At 37.8% G+C, this 20,852-nt stretch overlaps 1 protein-coding gene across 1 annotated transcript; it reads right to left on the bottom strand.

Annotated features, from left to right (window-relative positions):
- Positions 1-594: 594 nt before the first annotated feature.
- LOC124399446 (protein disulfide isomerase Creld1) lies at positions 595-20,775 on the bottom strand. Its single transcript, XM_046870343.1, has 11 exons — positions 20,503-20,775; positions 17,687-17,809; positions 15,820-15,902; positions 11,956-12,066; positions 10,674-10,765; positions 9,548-9,727; positions 9,352-9,447; positions 4,255-4,338; positions 4,079-4,174; positions 3,806-3,946; positions 595-3,031 (listed from the first exon to the last, which is right to left on the bottom strand). Exons 2-11 carry the CDS (start codon positions 17,801-17,803, stop codon positions 2,811-2,813), a joined length of 1,221 nt encoding a protein of 406 aa, XP_046726299.1. The 5' UTR covers positions 17,804-17,809; positions 20,503-20,775; the 3' UTR covers positions 595-2,810.
- Between the last annotated feature and the right edge of the window lie 77 nt (positions 20,776-20,852).

The raw sequence follows: 20,852 nt of genomic DNA on the forward strand, positions 1-20,852 counted from the left end.
AGGGGTTACGTTCTATGACGAAACATTGCGAGATTTCGACTCTCCTTTTGATGGATCCCTTTTCAAGAGGAATTTTACATGTACTGCAAATCAACAAAAATTGTGAATTGTCATCAATGTTTTATTTACTACTTTAAATGAATAATATGATAATAAAATAGCTTTTCTAACATTTTAATCGTATCGGTTCCACTGTATTTAAAAGGATGTCATTTGTTTTTGATGAGCTGTACCATAAAAGTATTGAGATATTATTAGAAGAATAATATAGAATAAGATATCTCTGTTCAGATATTATAGCAGCTTGTTTTTGTTGTAACTCACAGTGAACCTAAAAAAAAAAATTATCCCAAAAAAATGTATATAAGCACAAATAAGAACAAATGAATTCTCATTTTAGTGAGGTTGAGTTGACTGTAAGTTAAACCCCTGCCCCCTGCTTAACCAGGGGCATTCTGTACATTTATATACACTATATGGACTTAAGTATTGAGGGTTCCCTGGTGGTCTAGTGGTTAGGATGCGACGCTCTCAACGCTGCGGCCCGGGTTTGATCCCCGGTCAGGGAACCAACCCCAGCCATTAGGGTTGCACAAGCCTTAGTGCCGGTCCCAAGCCCGGATAAATGGGGAGGGTTGCGTTAGGAAGGGCATCCAGCATAAAAACGTGCCAAATCAAACATGCGGATGGTCCGCTGTGGCGACCCCTAACGGGAGAAGTTGAAAGAAAGGATTAAAGAATATGGACTTACGTATTGAGACATCAGACACAAATATATGGGGGGTTTTTGGATGGTAGAAGACCCAAACATGTTCCAGCATGATTTCGTGATTAAAGTCACAAACTTTAATCTATTAATTCGTGTTCTTGGACACGGATTTCCCTCTTATTTCGTGTCACTCAGCAACGACTGCTTCCGTCTGGCTCCGTCTCCATAGCAACGAAGGCAGAGGATTATGGTCAATGCTGACAGAAACGCCAAAGGTAATCTTTTTTCTCCATTTTTATCAGAGAATAAGTGAGAAAATATACAATTAGGGTTAAGGTTAGAATAAGGGTTGGGTTTATAGTGTAAGGAATGTAGGCGTCTGTAATTAACTGGGAGAATATATTTACTGTATTTTGACTGGAAGGATCCACTGATGATGGTTTATAATAGCGAGTAGCTCACCAAATATAAATCAATAAAACAAGGATCAAGTCTCCTAGTTAAATGTTGAGTAATGGTGCTTAGAATACAAAATACTTCCTATTTAAATACCTTACATTAGAAAGTCGTCCTCAGTGACACAAAAAAGAGGTAAATTTGCTCTACGAACACGAAACAACTGATTAAATTTAGTGACTATATCACGATATGCTGTGAGACCGGGCTGGCACGAAGAGCTAGAGGAAGATCTGCTTTAAATGGGTTAGACTGGAAGATCTTGAGAACCCTATTTAACACCATTGAGATGAATTGGAACCCTGACTGCACCCCAGGCCTCCTCACCCTACATCAGTACCTGACTTTACTAACAGCCCTGTGACTGAATGAACACTAATGTCCACAATCACACTCCAAAATCCAGTGGAACATCTTCCCAACGTATACAAACAAATTGGGACCAAATGTAAAATGGGATGTTTAAAAAAGCACATACAAATCTTACGCTCAGGGGTCCATAAAATACTTTGATCTATATAGTGTATATAATATAATAGTCATTCCTGTTGGTTTTTTAATGGTTGCCGATTTCACACAGGTATAGGTCTAATAGTTAGCGGATTTTTACCCCCTCCCCCAAGCTTCTAATAAATAAATAGATAAATCACATACAGCGCATCTGCCTATGGAAAAAAAAAGTTATGTTCTCTTATAAATTCTAATTAATAAATAAATGCAGATCAGAAACAGAAGCAAATGAAGGGCGATCTACTAAACCTTTGTAAAAAATACATAATATAAATAGATAAATAAATAGTTAAATAAATACATTAATAAATAGTATAGTCCCTACTGCTGCTGCTTAATAAAAAAAAAAATTTAAAACAAGCGAAATGATTGAATGAAATTTTCTCATACGTTTACAATATTTCTGTGCAGACTGTATAAATATCCTTCGTAGGTAAAGTGTTCATGCCGTTTATATTAATGTGTGTAGGATAAAGTAGAACGAAAAAAAAAGAATAATTATGCATACAAATGTTCTTTGTATGCAATCTAAATTTCGTTAAAAGATTTTTCTTTTTGCTTTGTCTATATTAGGGGTGGAGCTTTAATTCTTAATGAACTTTAAGCCATGCCAGTTACAAGTGGCCGGTCATCATTAGGATCGTAAAGCTTACGAAAAGCGTCCCAAATCATTTAATCCGTAATCTAAACCGAATAAACGGAAAAGCGTCGAAGTCGCAGGCTGCAGGGAAACTAAAATGAGAGAAAGATTTAGCTTTATGTTATACGGCTGCCCTTTCTCCTGAGACACACATACAATAAATATATTCTAGAACGTGCCAAGCTTTCGTGCAACCCCTTTCCGAAATCCGGATCGCGTCATAAAAACGTATCTATGTAAAGTCTCTTATAGCAGCGCAGCAGACAAATTGTACAGTGCATATAAAAGGGCGGAGTACAAATCATGGCATAGTCTGAACGTTTCGTTGCTCGGCCCTTGACGCAGCGATGGTGCGAGAAACCCGACGACCTTCTCTCGCGCCGCGTCGCCGTTTGACCTCCCAGCCCCTCCCCTTTCTTCAAGCTTCACCTGATAGGCTCGTGTACCGTTCACTGATCTGTCCTCGCCTTTTAGTTCCTGAGATTTGAATGGGTTTTAACGTCCTTTGAGAATACCGTCCAGCATTCGGTCGCCTTTCTCCGAGAGCCAGTAGCCAGCCATGGCAGCTATACCCCCTATAAAGATGGCAGTGAAGACCATGTCTCCTTTAGCAGCTAGAGTGGCTAAGGCGCAGATCACCACGCCGAAAAACATCTGCTGAAGGACGAGCACCTCGTCGTCCGTCATGTCGTCGAATAAACCTTTATCTGGGTCGGCTGAAGAGAGATGGAGATAAAGAGGGGGTCTGTTACGTCAATGTAAAAAATAGCTCATGTTATATTAGGTCGGTACATTTTACTTTCATGCTTGTATTCTTATCAGCCAATCATACAGCAGCAGCACAGTGTAGGACCTGAAAAAACTATATATACGCAGTCTGTCCTGTGAGGGTACATATGGCCTTCATAGACACTGTTACACATAATTCTATAAGGTCAAGTCTTTCCTATAGTCGAATGAATAATGTGTGTGTGTGTGTGTGTGTGTGTGTGTCGGGTGGTTGGGGCGGCCACCAGACGACGACACCAGGTACTCGTAAAACAATTCCTCATAACATTTTAAAGCCACATCGAAACATCGAATCTTCCATTATTTAAGGTCCCCCCCTAATACAAATATCACTGAATAAAAACCTATTATACTTGCATATTATAAACGTCTTCTTCTTTCGGCTTCTCCCATTAGGGGGCGCCACAGCAGATCAACCGTCTCCATACCCCCCTGTCCTCTACATCTGCCTCTTTCACCCCAACTACCTGCATGTCTTCCCTCACCACATCCATAAACCTCCTCCTTGGTCTTCCTCTTTTCCTTCTTCCTGGTGGTTCCATCCTCAGGATTCTTCTACCGATATACCCCCTGTCCCTCCTCTGCACATCTCCAAACCATCTTAATCTCACCTCCCTCACCTTGTCTCCAAAACGTCCTACATGCGCTGCCCCTTTATTAACTATAATTGTTTAATTCTGATGTTTTCTTGTAACACTCACTGGGTGGCAGGTTCTCCACACAGATGCTGTCTCTGCGTATGAACCCCTCTGCACATTCGCATCGGAATGAACCCTCTTCATTGATACAAGCTTCGTTCAGTCCAGGACAGGCTATTGCTTTCTCCTTACACTCATCCACATCTTAAAAAAAAAGGAGGAAAAAAGCAAATGCATGGAACATTTCTAAATACAAAAATGAACAAGAATACCTGCAATAATTAGAGGCTTGATACTGCTGAAAAGATCAAATAAATGCCGTAATTTAAAACTTACCGAGACACTTCGCTCCCATCAGTCTGTAGCCTCGGGCGCATTTCTTACAGCGAGCCGGACCGCTGCCCATGCATCCTACACACGCCTGATCACATCCTACACACAGCGGAGAGCGCTATGAACATGCTGAGTGTACGTGCCACGCCATCTTGTGCCGTGTGTTCGTTCGTACCTACCTCTGCATTCATACGAGCCGTCGGTGTTGAAACAGTAAGTGTTGGAAGAGCAGCGAGCCAACTCTGTGCCGCACTCGTCCACATCTGCCAAACAAAGCTGGCTGTTAGACACGCTCGGATCACAAATCACAGCACGACAACATCCTGTTTTCTTCAGCACCACCGGTTACAGACCTTTATACCACATCGCATATCAATTCGAAATGATTCGGATTCACTTTTAACTGCAGATTTGACGGCTGTGACAACAATGTGCTCATCGGCTTTTATAGTCGCAGCTCTTTCACAGGGGTGTATGTGGAGGCCCAGCCGTAAACAAAGTGTAGTGTGTAATCATCGATATTGTAGGTTTTCCACAATGGAAAAGTCTTCCGGTTTATCAGCAACAAGATGGGATAATTTAGCATTATTATCTTCAAGGATTAAAAAAAATGGAAGAGAATGAAAGGTTAATAGCTGCTTGTTGACATTTCACATTTATATATATTAAATAAAACTAATAATGTTTGAAGTGCTGGATTGCTCAATAATGAATAATTTTTTTCAAAACTGATTATTGTTAAAAAAAAAAAAAAAAAAAACACCCTTTATTCATTGTCACTGTTTATTTGACTTTGGCATTGTGGATTTAACTTTACTTTGTGCCAAAATGTAAACTGCCATCGAATACTTAAATATTTAATATTTCAATATGCACTATGATGTATGTAGTTAGAATATAAAAAGTAAAAATAAATAAATAAATGGTCTTCGAAGTCAAAATGTTTAAGATGTTTAAGCCAATCAAATCAGAGAAGGTGGTGCTTTACTATTAACACAAGCCGTTTCATTTACACTGATCAGGTTTAACATTATGAGTGGTGATGTGAGTAACAGAGTATCTCTTCCTCATGGCACCTGTTAGTGTGTGGGATATTATTAGGCAGCAAGTGAACATTTTGTCCTCAAAGTTGACGTGTTAGAAGCAGGAAAAATGGGCAAGTGTTACGATTTGAGTGAGTATGACGAGGGCCAAACTGTGATGTCTAGACGACTGGGTCAGAGCGTCCTTGTGGGATGTTCACGGTGTGCAGTGCTCAGTATCTAACAAAAGCTTCTGTAGCTCAAATTACTGGAGAAGTTTATGCTGGTTCTAATAGAAATGTGTCAGAATACACAGTGCACCGCAGTTTGTTGCGTATTAGGCAGGTGGTCATAAGGTTACATTGGTGAATAATGGTAAAAGAGTGTAAAGTAAGATGTAAAGTAAATGGAGAGAGAGAGAGAGAGAGAGAGAGAGAGAGAGAGAGAGAGAGCAATATGTGTTTAAAGACTGCCCTCCTGTGTCTCTAACACACAGCTGCTTCAGTATATCCCCAAACTACTGCCAGTGTGTTTCTTACATCTTGGTTTTCTTTTGTACCTTGTAAAAAACCTCATGACTGAATTCTCAAGAAATTATTATTATTATTATTATTATTATTTCTATTATTATAATACAATTATTAATTAATATGATATATAATATAAATGAACATAATTGATAATATTAATAGTATTATTATTATTTTAAAGTTATGAATGAATATGATATATAATATATATTTAAAAAGATTATCATAAATTTAGTACAAATGAATTATATATTACTATTATTATAAAAACTAAGGTTAAGATTAGGGGGCAGGGTTGACTTTGTGTGTGTGTGTGTGTGTGTGTGTGTGTGTGTGTGTGTGTGTGTGTGTGTGTGTGTCAGGTCTGCTGGTGTTCATTTCCTGTGCTGATTAACGTTTATATTTCTCACTTAAACATTAATAACAGGTACATGTTGCATGCTGATGTTGTTAAATCGCTCTTGTCTATGCATCTCTGATAAAGTACAATAAATAGACCAAAATATTGGGACTCCTGGATTTTCCAGCCATATGTGGTTGTTCTCCAAACTTTTATCACAAAGCTGGAGGCACACAATTGTATAGGATGTCTTTAAATAAAAAATTTTTTCCTACACTTGGACTAGGAGACCCAAACCTGTTCCAGCATGACGACGCCCCTGTGCACAAAGTGAGCTCCATGAATACATGCTTTACATGGAGTGGAAGATCTTGAGTGGCCTGCTATAGAGCTCTGATCTCAACCCTATTGAACACCTTTGGGATGAATGCGAATGCTGACTGCACCCCAGCCCTCTTCACCCCGGCACATCAGTATCTCACACTTTACTAACACCCATGTGGGTGGATGATCACAAATCTCCACAAGCACAATCCAAAATCTAGTGGAACATCTTCCCAGAAGAGTGGAGGTTATTATAACAGGAAATAGGGCCTAAATGTGGAATAGAATGTTTATAAAGCAAGGGAATGTTTATGAACCTTACTGTCAGGTGTCCGTGTATCTTACATTAAATTAAAATAAAAGATTGTGAAACTCCTTATCTTCATTAACTTCATTTGCGCTTTATTAAAAGCCAAGTACAACGTATACAGGCGACCTACTGATCTGTTTTCTTTCCATCTTCCCTGATCAAACAGGTTAATACTTGCAGTGCCACTGAAGAGTCAAAAATAATTATCGCTTTTTAGTAATAATTACTTATTGTTTAATTAGTATAAATCTTTTATCTTCAGTCTAATTAGCACTGTCACAGGGTGACAAATTGATTAATTAAGAAATATATATATATATATATATATATATATATATATATATATATATATATATATATATATTTCTTTTTTTTAATTTAAGTAGTTACATCTTACAATATTTTAGTGATAAAATGTGCTATATTTAATGTCATAATAAATTGATTTTTATGGAAAATATTTATGTATTTTTTTATTATTGTTAATCTTATTCATTACAAAGAAATGCTTACGGAAATATTTCAATCACTGAGCTTTTCTAACAAATCGGGGTTTTCGGATTTACTTGAATTGTTTGTGACAGTAAATCAGAAAGATGTTTCTGTTGCAAAATGTCATTCAGATTTACCGCTGGGTTTTTTTTTTTACGTTTCCTTCTTTTTCAAAAAAAAAAAAAAAAAAAAAAAAAAAAAAAAAAAAAAAAAAAAAAGAGATGTTAAAAAGAAAAACCAAACCAGAAAAAAAATACTTTACTACTATGCAGCATGCTCACAGAAATTTCCATCTGACAGTTGCTTAAAAAAGCAATTTTGATGCCAAAGTAAATATTTTCCACATTTCACGTATTTAACGCTAATCTGAACAGTGTTAAAGGCTGGAAGTGACAGGAACTAAAAGCCTGGAAACTCATACCGAGGTGCGGTACTGATTTTCTTTTTTTTTTTTTTTTTTTTTTAATGAACAGTTGCATGGAAAGTAATAAAATACTATACTACAGTACACTGCTGTAAATCTAAAATCAGACGAAATACAGTGGAATCCGAAATAAAATCAGACGAAATACAGTGGAATCCGCGGTGCGCTGGGGGGGGGAATCCGCGGCGCGGCTTTGGGAAGAAAAGCTCAGCCGTTGAGAGAGTGCCGGTGGGAAGGCACGTACCGGGATACGCATGAGAGATAACAACGACCGCCGTGAACCAACATATACCAACAATAACGGACGGTGAGAGTGTGGAAGTTTAAATAGGAGCTGGTGATGATGATAAACGAGCACCATATGTGCGCGATTGAAGCCTGGAGCTTCAGAGAAAGCGGCAGAGAAAACACCTGCTACGCTGAAGGGGGCTGTAGGGGGCGTGGCAGGTGGATTCCTGACAGATAAACATGTACTGTATGTATTTTTATAGCATGCCTTCATCAAACAAATCGCGGCAACGCTGTTGTGTAAAAAACCCCTTCAAAAACACGTGCATGCACATTCTCATTTATTAACGCACATCATGTACATAAAGAAATTTCAAGCACGTTAATATATTGCCGCCATTTTGATTTTCGTTTATCTCGATCATCGGTTATCTCGATGCTTTTTGGCGACCCCCTAGGACATCGACATAACCGGGTTCCACTGTATATAAAATTAACACCTCTCGTCCTTTAACCACAATGTGGAGGAATAATAAATTAAAGATAGTGTAGGTGAAAGAAATTGAAATTGTTTATTTGAACATTTTATTAATCAATATCACGGAATCAAATTTCATTGATTTAGTTTTTACTTGGCTGCTTTTCTAACTTTCTAATTCAATCAAATAATTTTTTTTTACAACTGTGATCCAACACTGTCAATTTACTGTGACATGATTTTTGTTTAGATAATATTGAAGCTAATAAAAGTGGGATGATATACCATTAGCATTAAATAAAAATAAATAAATAATAAAAAAATAAAAAAAATGATATAAAATTTGTGTTGCTATAACCTAATATAGATCATGTCCTACTCTACAAATATTTTTCAAACTATCAAAAAATACATATTTTCACCAGAACCTTAAAATAAAAAAATAAAAATAAAAAGATTTCATGGTAACCAGTGTTTCCCAAACCAGACTGTCCACATCTTTGAATAGTCCCAGCTTCCAACATACACTATATGGACAAAAGTATTGAAACACCTGAATTTTACAGCCGTATGTGGTTCTTCCCCAAACTGTTATCACAAAGTTGGGGGCAGACTATTGTATAGGAATTCTTTGAATGCGGTAGCATGAAATTTGAGCTTAATAACAATATCTTGTGCAATTATGTGCAAGCTCAGTGCAATAATAATAATTAGCTACATGAGCAATAACTTTTATAGCTTTTATTGTAGTCATCTGTTTTTTACAGCTTCTACAAATAACGTTTTATTCTGCTACATTTCATTTCACTTAATATACACCTTAATGTGTTTAATTATTTATATTTTCTTCTTTTTATTTTTACTTAACTTTTTACTTTGGATTTTTATTGTGAGCAAATGCAACCAGTTTCCCTATGGGATCAATCAAGTATTCTGATGATATACTTTACAGGATGACTGCACCCCAGGCCTCCTCACCTCACCTACATCAGTAGCTGACTTTACTAACACCCGTGTGGCTGAACAGCTTCCCAGAAGGTCATTATAACAGCTAATAACATGCAAATTAATCAATATACAAACAAATGAAATCAATGAATATGAGTGAACATAAATAAATAAACTTACCCACACACTTGTTGTCATGAAGGATCCAGCCAGGCTTGCAGTCCAGACACTTGTAATCTTGTGGACCAGAACACTTTTTACAGGAGTAATAGCAGGCTACAGGCAAACACACACACAATACATTTGTTAATACATCAGCAAGACTTTTCCCATTTTCATTTAGCAAAAAGAACGAAAACATGTTGCTGATGCCCACCTGAGCAGGGCGGCTGCGAGTGATTGGAGCTCTTTTCTCTATAATATCCGTCTGCACAGTCCTGACACAAAGGCCCTGAATAACCAGGGTCACACACACACTCTCCATCTCCCAAACGTGTTCCCTCTCCCTCACAGCGCCCAAGACCTCCACACACACCGCCGGGACCTGAGGGGCATTCTGACAGGAGAAAAATACAGCAATTTTTTAAGTAAAAAAAAAAAAGAAAAAAAGAAAAAAAAGAAAAAGGACACAAAAATACAAGCAAAAGTAGGGTGAGATGCACATTTATTCATTATATTTTTGTTAATTATATATTTATTTATTATATAAGGACATGTGCATGTAAACAGGTTTCATGTTGTGGAACCGGTCCCCCAGTCTCGCTCTTGACACTCACTCAGTGGAAGAGGGGGGAAAAAACGCTTGATATATTACGAAGAAACTGTTAAAAAGCACCGTGACTGCTACAGAGCGCCTACACACCTACCTTAAAATGCAAAAAATATTTTTTTTTTGTTTGATTTTGACTGGCATAATGTAATGGAGAGCAGGAAACAATCTTAGATACCTGTATTTATTTTGAGAACGGCACATGAATAAAGTCAATGAAGCGAGTGAAAAGTGCCTAATGAATATCAGTTGGCCACAAACACATCACACGCTGTCCATTAAATCTTGTCTAGGAACTCAGGGTTTTTACAGATACCGATCGAAAATACTGGTTTTGTCTGTTTTGGCAAAAGTCCAACAAAGAAAACCTCCAGGTGCAGGTCCTGCATCCTGTAATCCCTCGCTTTCCTTACTCCTGATTAACTTGAAATTTGTAACTAAGTCATTTTTAACAGCAATCACGTAAAAAAAAAAAGCCCCAAACCATTATTTCCTTTGTCAAACAGTTCCTGCATGTGTAAAATTGGTGTAAAACAGAAAACTGACAAGGGAATTCCCTCAGACGGACAACTCGGCAATAAGATCTAAATTAAATGAAGTTGCTCCTTGTCAGCACGACAATTCTGCGAGAGTTTGTGTTCCTTGTTCCGTCTGAATAATGTTGTTTGTGATGTGGATACTCATGGCTGGTTATGTAGATTGAAATACAGCACTTTATGTATTTTGCAGTTACCTGCACATTCTGGTCCGAAGCGACCCGCAGGGCAGCAAAGCCGGAGCTCTTCGATACACAACCACTCAAACAAGTCAGGTGCTTCCTGTTGTCTGAGAAATGAAGACAATATATAGTTGAATTATTCTTAAATATCTACAGCTAGCTTGGTGTGTCCAAGTCTTTTTTTTTTTTTTTAGTTACATTACAAAAAAATTATAAATGACCACTTTCGCACCATACCTTTAATACCTCCAATTACGTCAGTTTTAATTATAGTAGGGAAAAATAATAAAAATGGGAAAAAAATAATAAATTAATTTAAAAAAACAATAAAAGTGTAAAAATGTAAAATTTTAGAAATTTACTATTTAAAATCATTTAAAAGCTTCTAACTTTTTCAAATATCGAGTTATTAATGTGACTTTCGGTACCCATAGTCCCAGTGTTGAACTATAAAGTATTGAACACAGCATTAACTATTCCAGGATGTAGGTATATATACGCTATATTGACAAAGGATTACAGACACCTGATAAGATCCCACCTGACATAGTCCTTATATCACTTACTTTAGTCCTTAGCTCTGTGTTTTTTTTCCTGCTATGTAGCTTAAAGATGTTTTATGTTGTTTTATGTAGCACCAGGGTTCTGGAGGAACGTTGTCTGCGTCAGCTATATATGGTTGAAATGACAATAAAAGCTTCTGGACTCTTGACTCTATATGCTGTTATAAAAACCTTCACTTTTCTGGGAAGATGTTCCACTAGATTTCAGAGTGTGCTTGTGGAGATTTGTGTCATTCAGACACAGGGGTGTTAATAAAAACAGGTGCTGATGGTGAGGTGAAGAGACCTGGGGTGCAGATGTTGCACTTTAACCCAAGTAAAGTGTATGTTCATGGAGCTTGCACTGTACATAGGCCCACTGTCATGCTGGAACACATTTGGGTTTCCTAGTTCAAGGAATAGGGAATATTTATGCTACAATATTCAGAGAAAAAAAAAACCTATACAATTGTGTGCTTCCAACTTTGTGGTTCCAGTTTGAGAAGGAATAACATATGGCTGGAAAAGTCAGGTCCATATAGTGTAGCTACAGGGTCCAAGGTGTGTTTTATCCACCAATGTAATTAACGAGTCATTGTAGTTCGATTGGGCTGCTCCTGGTTAAAAGCAACTACACAACAAATTACACGATAAATTCTTTTTTTCTTTGCAAATTGTCATTGCGTACAATCAAACTACAGTACATTCTAAAACAGTATTTTGACAGTATTACGATGTAGCATCACTGTGCATACCTGTGGAACCACCATGTCTCGACCTGGTCCTCGATCTGTTCCAACAGTTTGTTACATTCAAAGTCATTTTTCTCACATGCTGTCTCTACGATCTCCAGCAAGCGGGTTTCACTGCAAACGCACACATACACAGACACAAGCGTGGACAGAATGACAATGAGTGAACAAAAAGACTTTTTAAGACACACAAAAAAAAAACTTACTCTATTTTTGATTACTGATAAACAACCATTTTTTATAATATAATATAATATAATATAACTGATTAAAACTTTATTATAATGTATTTAAAACCTGTCAAATGCCCTGCTACTTCCATTATTAATTAAAATAATCATCAATATATGATTTTTGGCTTTTTTTTTATTTAATCAGCATCACCTGATTGGGCTGCAAATTAGGCTGAAAGTGAGTGCACCCCTCACATTTCAGCAACCATTTTAGTATCTTCTTAAGGGACAATACTATAGAAATCAAACTTGGGTATATTTTTGTGTAGTCAATGTGCAGCTTGTATAGCAGTACAGATTTACTGGCAAAATAACTGGCAAAAAAGTGAGTACACCCTGAACGTCGTGTAACCATGCAAAGCCACATGTCATATTCATGATGTTCATGTTTTTGTCTGCTTGACAGGACCATACAAATGTGTGTATCTTGTATTAGAGCAGTTAAGAGTTGGTGCTTTGAGTACAATTCTCTTATACTAACCACTGGATGTTCAACATGGCACCTCATGGCAAATAACGTTGAAGGATTTGAGAATTAGAATTGTTGCTCTACACAAAAGTGTCACAAAAGTAACAATCTAAAACTGAGTTATGGTACAGTGGTCAGGGTCATACTGTTGTTTTCCAAGACGGGTTCCACTCGGAACAGACCTCGCAAGGGTCCATCAAAGAAGTTGAGTCCTTGTGCTGTGTTTTAGGTGCAGAAGCTGCTTTAAAAAACAGAAGCATGAGTACTGCAAGCATTTATTTAGAGGTTGCAGAAGCGGAAAGTCCGCTTGTCAGTACAAGTCACTTTGCATGTCTGTCATCCCAAATGGAAGCCTCTTCTGGTGGAAGCATCATGGTCTGGGGCTGCATGAGTGCTGCTGGTACATGGGGAGCTGCAGTTCGTGAGGGAAACAGACTCCAACATGTACTGTGACATTCAGAAGTAGAACATGATGCTCTCCCTTCAGAAACTGGGTCAAATGTTTTCCAACATAATAACGACCATAAACACACCGCCAAGATGACAACTGCCTTGCTGAGGAAGCTGAAGGTAAAGGTAATGGAGTGGCCAAGTATGTCTCCAGAACTGAACCCTATTGGGCACCTGTGGGGCATCCTGAAGTGGAAGGTGAAGAAGCACCATGTGTCTAACATCTAGCAGCTCAGTGATGTCATAATGGAGGAGTGGAAGAGGATCCCAGCAACAACCTGTGCAGCTCTGGTAAATTCCATGCCCATGAGGATTAAGGCCGTGCTACAAATAACAATGATGCTCTCACGAAATAGTGACACTTTGGACACAGTTTTGACATGTTCACTTAGGGTGCAGTCACTTTTGTTGCCAGTTGTTTTGACAGTAATGGCTGTACATTGAGTTATTTTCAGAGGACAGTAAATCTGTACTGCTACACAAGTTACTACTACTACTACTTTAAAGTATATCAATATTCAATATATATATTAAAAAAAACGACCAACATTCAAAAACCCCATTACATTGCCCGAAGTCCGACCTTCAGGTTGGTGTGTCCCAGGCTTTAAGTTCATAAGAGAGAATGAGGATAACAATGAGCTGATGTTCAAAGAGGTTTGTGCTGTTTAATTAATGTTTTATTTAAGCAGTTTCTGTATCACTTCTTATTAATTAGTTTGATTTTTTTTACGAGATGAAGGTGGTGGTGGGGGTTCAGAATGGAGGAAGTTCATCCTTAATCCCACAAAACAACTCTGGCCTCATAATAACCAGTAAACTTTCTGTGAACCTTATTTGCTACCGTTCAGCCAACAGTGTCATTAGGACAGATTCATATCTCAGAAAACCAGGTTTGAATGCCAGCTGGAAAATCTCCAAGTGTGGCATCTAACACACTCAAACTTCCAGCTCAAAAATGATTTTGTCAAGTCCTTGAATAGCAATAAAAAAATAAAAGGTCACGCTATTCTCAATACTTTCCTAATATTTCAAATTTAACAACAATTAACATTAACATTTAACATTACATTAATAAAGCAGAATCCGGTCTCAATATTACTACATTCTGAATAGACTTAATAGCACAAAATACGGATTTCTTTTATTGAGAAATGTAAATAAAGATTTCAAAGCAATTCAAATTTCAACAAATCTTTCTTTCTACTTCTTTATAAAATATATTTGTACTTACAATCCTAAAAACCTGAACAAGCTAACAGAACATCGCCTCAGTAAACCACATTATACACTGAACACACATCATGAGCAGCTTGGAAGAATGTAATACAAAACTATATTTTCCTTACCAAGCAGGAGATTTCAGCTTCTTTTATTTTTAATGAGTGTACATTGATGTGCTGTTAAGAAACGCCAGTCTAATTTTCTGATCACTGTTCTATTCAACATTATTGATTATTTCAGACTACTTATTACAGTTAAAATGCATATACAGACTTTAGATTTAAGATTTATTGTCCAATTTCTGGACAATTTCTGGCAAGAGGGATATTTTAATCTTCTTTGGCAACACCAACAAAGATCTGAAGTGCTTTATTGTGGACATTTACAGCATTTGGCAGATGCCCTTATCCAGAGTGAATTAAATTAATCTCATTAATGCAACTGAGCAGGTACAGGGTTAAGGGCCTATATTCCTAAAGCATTTGCACAGTACTGTAAAAATTTGTTTTTATTAAATTCACCAAGCCAAAATTTGCCAAATACGTAATTATGGACCTTAAATTTTTGAACTTGCAGGTGTCCTATATTAGACAACATTCCTTGAAAATTTCAAACATCTAGCATGGACAATTCAAAAATAATAACTAATGGAACTTTCCAAATTTTCTCTGGAGCCCTCACTTTTGCTAAATTATCTCTATATCTCAGAATCGATAGTGGATACAAGTCTAAAATTTATCTCACTATTTAATAAGAACATTTGCATTATTTCCAGAAAATATTAAACAAATATGTGCTGATTAATCAGTAACACTTTTTAAAATATGGTGAATCAGATGGATTTAACCAATCATGTGGCAGAATCAAAGAACATTAGGAAAGTAGCTTTAAATAAAGAAATACAACTATAATAAAAAATCTTTGCCAAACTGTCATAAAGAAAAAGCTAATACAAAAGAATGAACCCAAAACTCAAAAAAAGTCCTCACATCAGTTTTGTTTGCTCTCAAGCCAGTTCCTAGTTTATTTCCTTGGAACATAATTCCGCTGAAAACATGACATAAGTCAGCAAGACAATAAATAACCAGTTCGTGCTTTTGTATTGGTTGTACAAGAAACAGAAAGTTTTGATTTGGTTATTTAGATGGATTTCTATGGCGTTTATGCTTCGCTTATATCCTTAAGTAAAAAGAATGAGTGAGGTCTTTATGAGTGCCACGACATGCAAGGCTTGACGTGAGAAGTGCAGTGGGACATTCGCAGAAACCATTGTCCTCTGCCTTCTCTGAACAATAAAATAAGATAAAGTATCTTTATACAATGTGCACAAGACAACTATAACAGTCAGTGTTCCAAAACCAGCAGTTATGCAGAATTCTTATCAGACAAAATTTGCGAGAAAGTATTTTTTTTTTTTTTATGGCAAAAAGCCATATCTTATAACACTGTTGGAGATAATGATGTTAAAGTAATGCATGTCAACTCTCTTACCTGCGAGCGTATTTTGCAAGCTTCTCCTCTTCCCAAGCTGTGTTCCCACCACCAAAGTTTTTATTGGCTGTTCGCTCCAGACCCTGGAACAAATCCAACTTTTTATATATTCATTCTAAAACACCACCTATGTATGCACACATTGGTACGCCCTGGAACAAATCCAACTTTTTATATATTCATTTTAAAACACCATCTATGTATGTACACACTGGTACGCCAATATAACATTTCACGGTTTTACAAACAATGCAGCAAGCCAGAAGGTCTTAAACTATTCAAAGCATTACCACAATCAACACAGTACCTTCAATTTACTCCGAACATTGGTTTTTGGGTAAACGAGCAGCTATTAACATTTAGTAAATATTTGAAATGTCGCTGTTGAATCGTTACAACAAAATGAATGGCTTTTTTTTCCATGTTACTGCTAAAGTGCAGTATGTTTGAATCAGTGGTGGACGAAATATACAAAACATGTTCTTGAGTAAAAGTAGAGATACAGTAGGTAAAATATGACTCGAGGAAAAAATAAAAGTGCTCCCTTTAAACTTTTACTTGAGTAAAAGTACAAAAGTATTTGCCTTCAAACTTAAGTATCCAAGTACTATGATTTATACCGGCTATAATGTTCTTATTCTTATTGTTTTTCTTTTTTTTCTATTATTAGCATGATAATGAGTTAAACACTGATTAATATCTAATTAATTATTATGAACCCAACATCTTTTTAACTACTTTAAAAAAATCTTTAAAATAAGGCCACGGGTGTTATGGCGAGTTCGAGTCAGGAGTTTCTTTCATGGTTTATTTTTCTCTAAATGTTCTGCTTGCTGTTGAACTGACGCTGAACTGTATGTTCCTGCTAAGTAGATACCACAATGGCGGTTCTCCCTTTAATCATGACCCAAAGTCTCCCCCATTTATTAGTTTCAGCTTTAAAAATCTACTCTCTGATTTAGCTACCGTCACTGGATGAGTAAGAAATATCACCCTAAACGCATTTATTGCGGCATTAAATATACGTCATTGTGCACGATTTATCGTACTCTTAGAAACAAGAACCAAACAACTCCTTGGCTAATTGTAGCCATAAGATACACACAACATCTATATCCTTATAATATGTGTCTTTTAAATAAGCTTTTTAAGCTGCACAGGAGATTCCTTTTACTGAACTTTTACAGCACCTATTCAGTAGAATCACAGAAAACCTTAATGACATCACATCAATTATCAATCAAATCAATTAGTGCTGTTTAATTACAATCCAACTAGACTAGTTAGGTTGTAATTGTTTTGTTGCTACACACATTATGATAAACTACATACTATAAATGATAATGTTATGCAGCTAAAAGAAATATGGTTGCAACAGCATAACCTAAGTGATATACAGTTATTAGCCTATTTTATTAAATGCATTAGACTATAATATCCTCATAATGAGATGAGTGATCGAGCTGCATACACACCTTTATCTTTTGCACGTTAATCCCCTACTTCTTTCCTCTTTTTTCTGATTTGGGCTCCTGAGGGTTCAACCCTTTTTGCCATCCATAATTTTAATACGGGTTCAGCTCTACTTACTGACGTGACATCACCCAAGCCCCCGGCTCTCCTTTCTGAGTGTATTAATGAGGGAACTTCTCCGGGCGGCAAGTGCACACTCTGAGTCCCGACCAGGTTCATTTGACCGTGACATGATATAATGATTGGTGCGACCGTGCAAAAACGATAGATTCTTTTTTCTTTTGCGTGGACGACCCATGATACCAAAAAAACTGTATAAGTACAGTAATGAATTACATTTACTTCGTTACTGTTTCACACACTGGTTCACACAACACACCACACACACACACACCTTGATGAAGTTCTCTGTGAGTTTGCGGCAGCTCTGGCAGGGCCCCGCCTGCACGCTCAGCATGGACAGGTCAACAGAGAACACCAGGAGGAGGAACAGCAGCGATGTGCAGGACATGATGCCCTAAATATAATTACATGTAAAGATAGTTATTTTATTAATATGTCAAATATTTGACATTTATGCTTCAATACATATAACTCATATTAATCATATTCACCATTATTCATCATATATTTCATATAAACCATATACATTATCGACCTCGTGTGTGTATATACCGTATTTTCCGGACTATAAGCCGCTACTTTTTTCCCACGCTTTAAACCCCGCGGCTTAAACAACGAAGTGGCTAATTTATGGATTTTTCCTGGGTTTTTCCCGGTTTCACAAACTTCAAGCCAAAACACTGAACCCCATAACATTAGACCAATGAAATTGCCGAACGGGTTCAGGTGAACCAATGAAACTCTTTATATTAAATCGCGCTCCCACTGAATCGGGCCGCACCACATCATAAATATGGATGAGGTTTCTCTGACGTTTGACCTGCCGCTCACTCGGACTGGCAACACTTCACCTGTGTTCTGAGCTGCACGGCATCGGGAGGAAAGCTTCACCGATGGTGATTTTTAAACGCATGACGATGCCAAAAAATAAACTCTTGAGAGAAATTGTTGTGAAAGGAAGGAGGAAGACAGTGAGCAATGACTTTCTTGGTAGGCTACTGTTTAGATACAAGCCATGTAACAGACACTGTCTTTTATTAAAGCCTGTGTAAAGTTCATTAGTTTCAATGTAGACAATGTGCGGCTTATAGACAGGTGCGGCGTATTTATGTTCAAAATAAAAATCTTTGTCAAATTCAGTGGGTGCGGCTTATATTTGTGTGCGCTTAATAGTCCGGAAATTACGGTATATACATACATACACACACACACACTGTAAATATAACCCAGCAGCCATTAGGGATGCACAAGCCAGTGCACTCTTAGTACCGGTCCCAAGCCCGAATAAATGGGGAGGGTTGCGTTCGGGAGAGAGAAAAGGTTAGATGGTGTGGAGATGGTGAAGCAGGAAGTGGATAGGATTAGTAAGGAGGAAGTGAGAGCAGCAATTAAGAGGATGAAGAGTGGAAAGTCGGTTGGACCAGGCGGCATACCGGTAGAAGCATGTAGATGTTTAGGAGAGATGGCAGTGGAGTTCACACCATGAATTTATGGGAAAGAATAGTGGACGTCAGGCTGAGAGAAGAGGTGACCATCTGTGAGCAGCAGTATGGTTTCATGCCGAGGAAGAGCACCACAGACGCATTATTTGCTTTGAGAATGTTGATGGAGAAGTATAGAGAAGGACAGAAGGAGTTGCATTGTGTGTTTGTGGATTTAGAGAAAGCGTTCGACAGGGTGCCGAGAGAGGAGTTGTGGTATTGTATGAGGAGGTCAAGTGTGTCAGAGAAGTATGTGAGGGTGGTGCAGGACATGTATAAGGACAGTGTGACAGCAGTGAAGTGTGCAGTAGAAACGACAAACTGGTTCAAGGTGGAGGTTCGACTGAATCCAAGGATCTGTTCTGAGCCCTCTCCTGTTTGCAGTGTTGATTGACAGATCGACGAATAAGGTTATAGAGGAGTCGGCATGGACTATGATGTTTGTGGATGATATTAGAGTGAAAGGGAAAGTTTATAGGACAGTGGTGAGACCTGCGATGTTGTATGGTTTAGAGACAGTGGCACTGAGTAAAAGACAGGAGGTGGAGCTGGAGGTAGCAGAACTGAAGATGTTGAGATTTTCATTGGGAGTGACGACGATGGTCAGGATTAGAAACGAGTTTATTAGAGGGACAGTGCATGTAGGATGTTTAGGAGACAAGGTGAGGGAGGCGCAACTGAGATGGTTTGGACATGTGCAGAGGGGGGGACATGGGGTATATCTGTAGAATGCTGAGGATGGAGCCACTAGGAAGGAGGAAAAGAGGAAGACCAAGGAGAAGGTTTATTGATGTGGTGAGGGAAGACATGCAGGTAGTTGGGTTGAAAGAGGCAGATGTAGAGAACAGGGGGGTATAAGGACGGATTATCCGCTGTGGCGACCCCTAATAAGAGAAGCCGAAAGAAGAAGAAACTATATAGCGACTTGCAACTGAGCGATTGAGGGACGTGGTCAAGGGCCCAACGGCGCTGGGATTCGAAATCAAGACCGTTCGATCACAACCCTGGTACCACTGACTTACTATTTTTTTTAGATAATACAAACCTTAATAACAATAAATGAAAAAAAAACTTTCAATAAGATAAGTTTAATTGCACAGATTTAAACAACGTGCTATATATTTTAATAAATGGTTTTAAATGACTTGTTTTACAGTCATAAACCTCTCAGAGGACAAAGAATTCCCAAAATGCACAGCGGCACCAGTCTCCAGGGACAGAGAGATACCAAGTGATGATGCCAATTCGCTTCCTCATTCTTTTCAATAAGCAGGTTTGTTTATATATATATATATATATATATATATATATATATATATATATATAAAAACCCCATTTTGATGGCTTATAAAGGTCGATAGGACACTGTATATTCGCGAACATAGAGGACAATAAAACTATTAAGCATTATTACACCACATTATATAAAATGACCACATTAACTTCTGCTCGGACCGAATTGTAATTTCTTTTCACACCGAGTGAAACCGGCGTCTGAAGCCGAAATAAGCGCCGGCTTCGCCATTTAAAACCCACTAAGCTAGTACATTAGCATTAGCTAGCTTGCAGGGAGATGCACCCAAACAGCATCCTTTGCTCTACTTACGTTGCAGGTGTTTTTCCCCCTACGTGCAAAGAAGAGGCTTTAGCTTCCTCTCGTCTCTTTCTGTCTCACAAACACGCAAACTAAACCTCAAGCGATGATTAACTTCAGTAACATAAAGAATCTAAGTGATATTCAGTGCTAACCTCGCCCCATCTGGATTTCTAGCTCGTTCTGTGTGCGATGCAGCTGTATAATAATAATACTGTCCACCGGCATCACGGGCCAATCGCCGTGCGGGGTTATCGAGTTTAACCAATCAGCTATCGCCGTGTACCAACAAGGGCGGGGCAAGAAATTAAACCGATCATGTACTCCATAATAACAAATTGTCTTGAAGGTCTCTTATTAAA

The sequence above is a fragment of the Silurus meridionalis genome, chromosome 17 (assembly GCF_014805685.1).
Source record: "Silurus meridionalis isolate SWU-2019-XX chromosome 17, ASM1480568v1, whole genome shotgun sequence".
NCBI lineage: Eukaryota > Metazoa > Chordata > Actinopteri > Siluriformes > Siluridae > Silurus > Silurus meridionalis.

Excerpts from the sequence above, each read along its gene's own strand:
- LOC124399446 (XM_046870343.1), bottom strand. The coding sequence starts at position 17,803 with ATGTCCTGCACATCGCTGCTGTTCCTCCTCCTGGTGTTCTCTGTTGAC. Across the intron at positions 15,903-17,686 it reads TCACAGAGAACTTCATCAAG|GGTCTGGAGCGAACAGCCAA; the intron begins GTGTGTGTGTGT and ends GATTTGTTCCAG. Across the intron at positions 4,175-4,254 it reads CGGCTCGTATGAATGCAGAG|GATGTGATCAGGCGTGTGTA; the intron begins GTAGGTACGAAC and ends CGCTGTGTGTAG.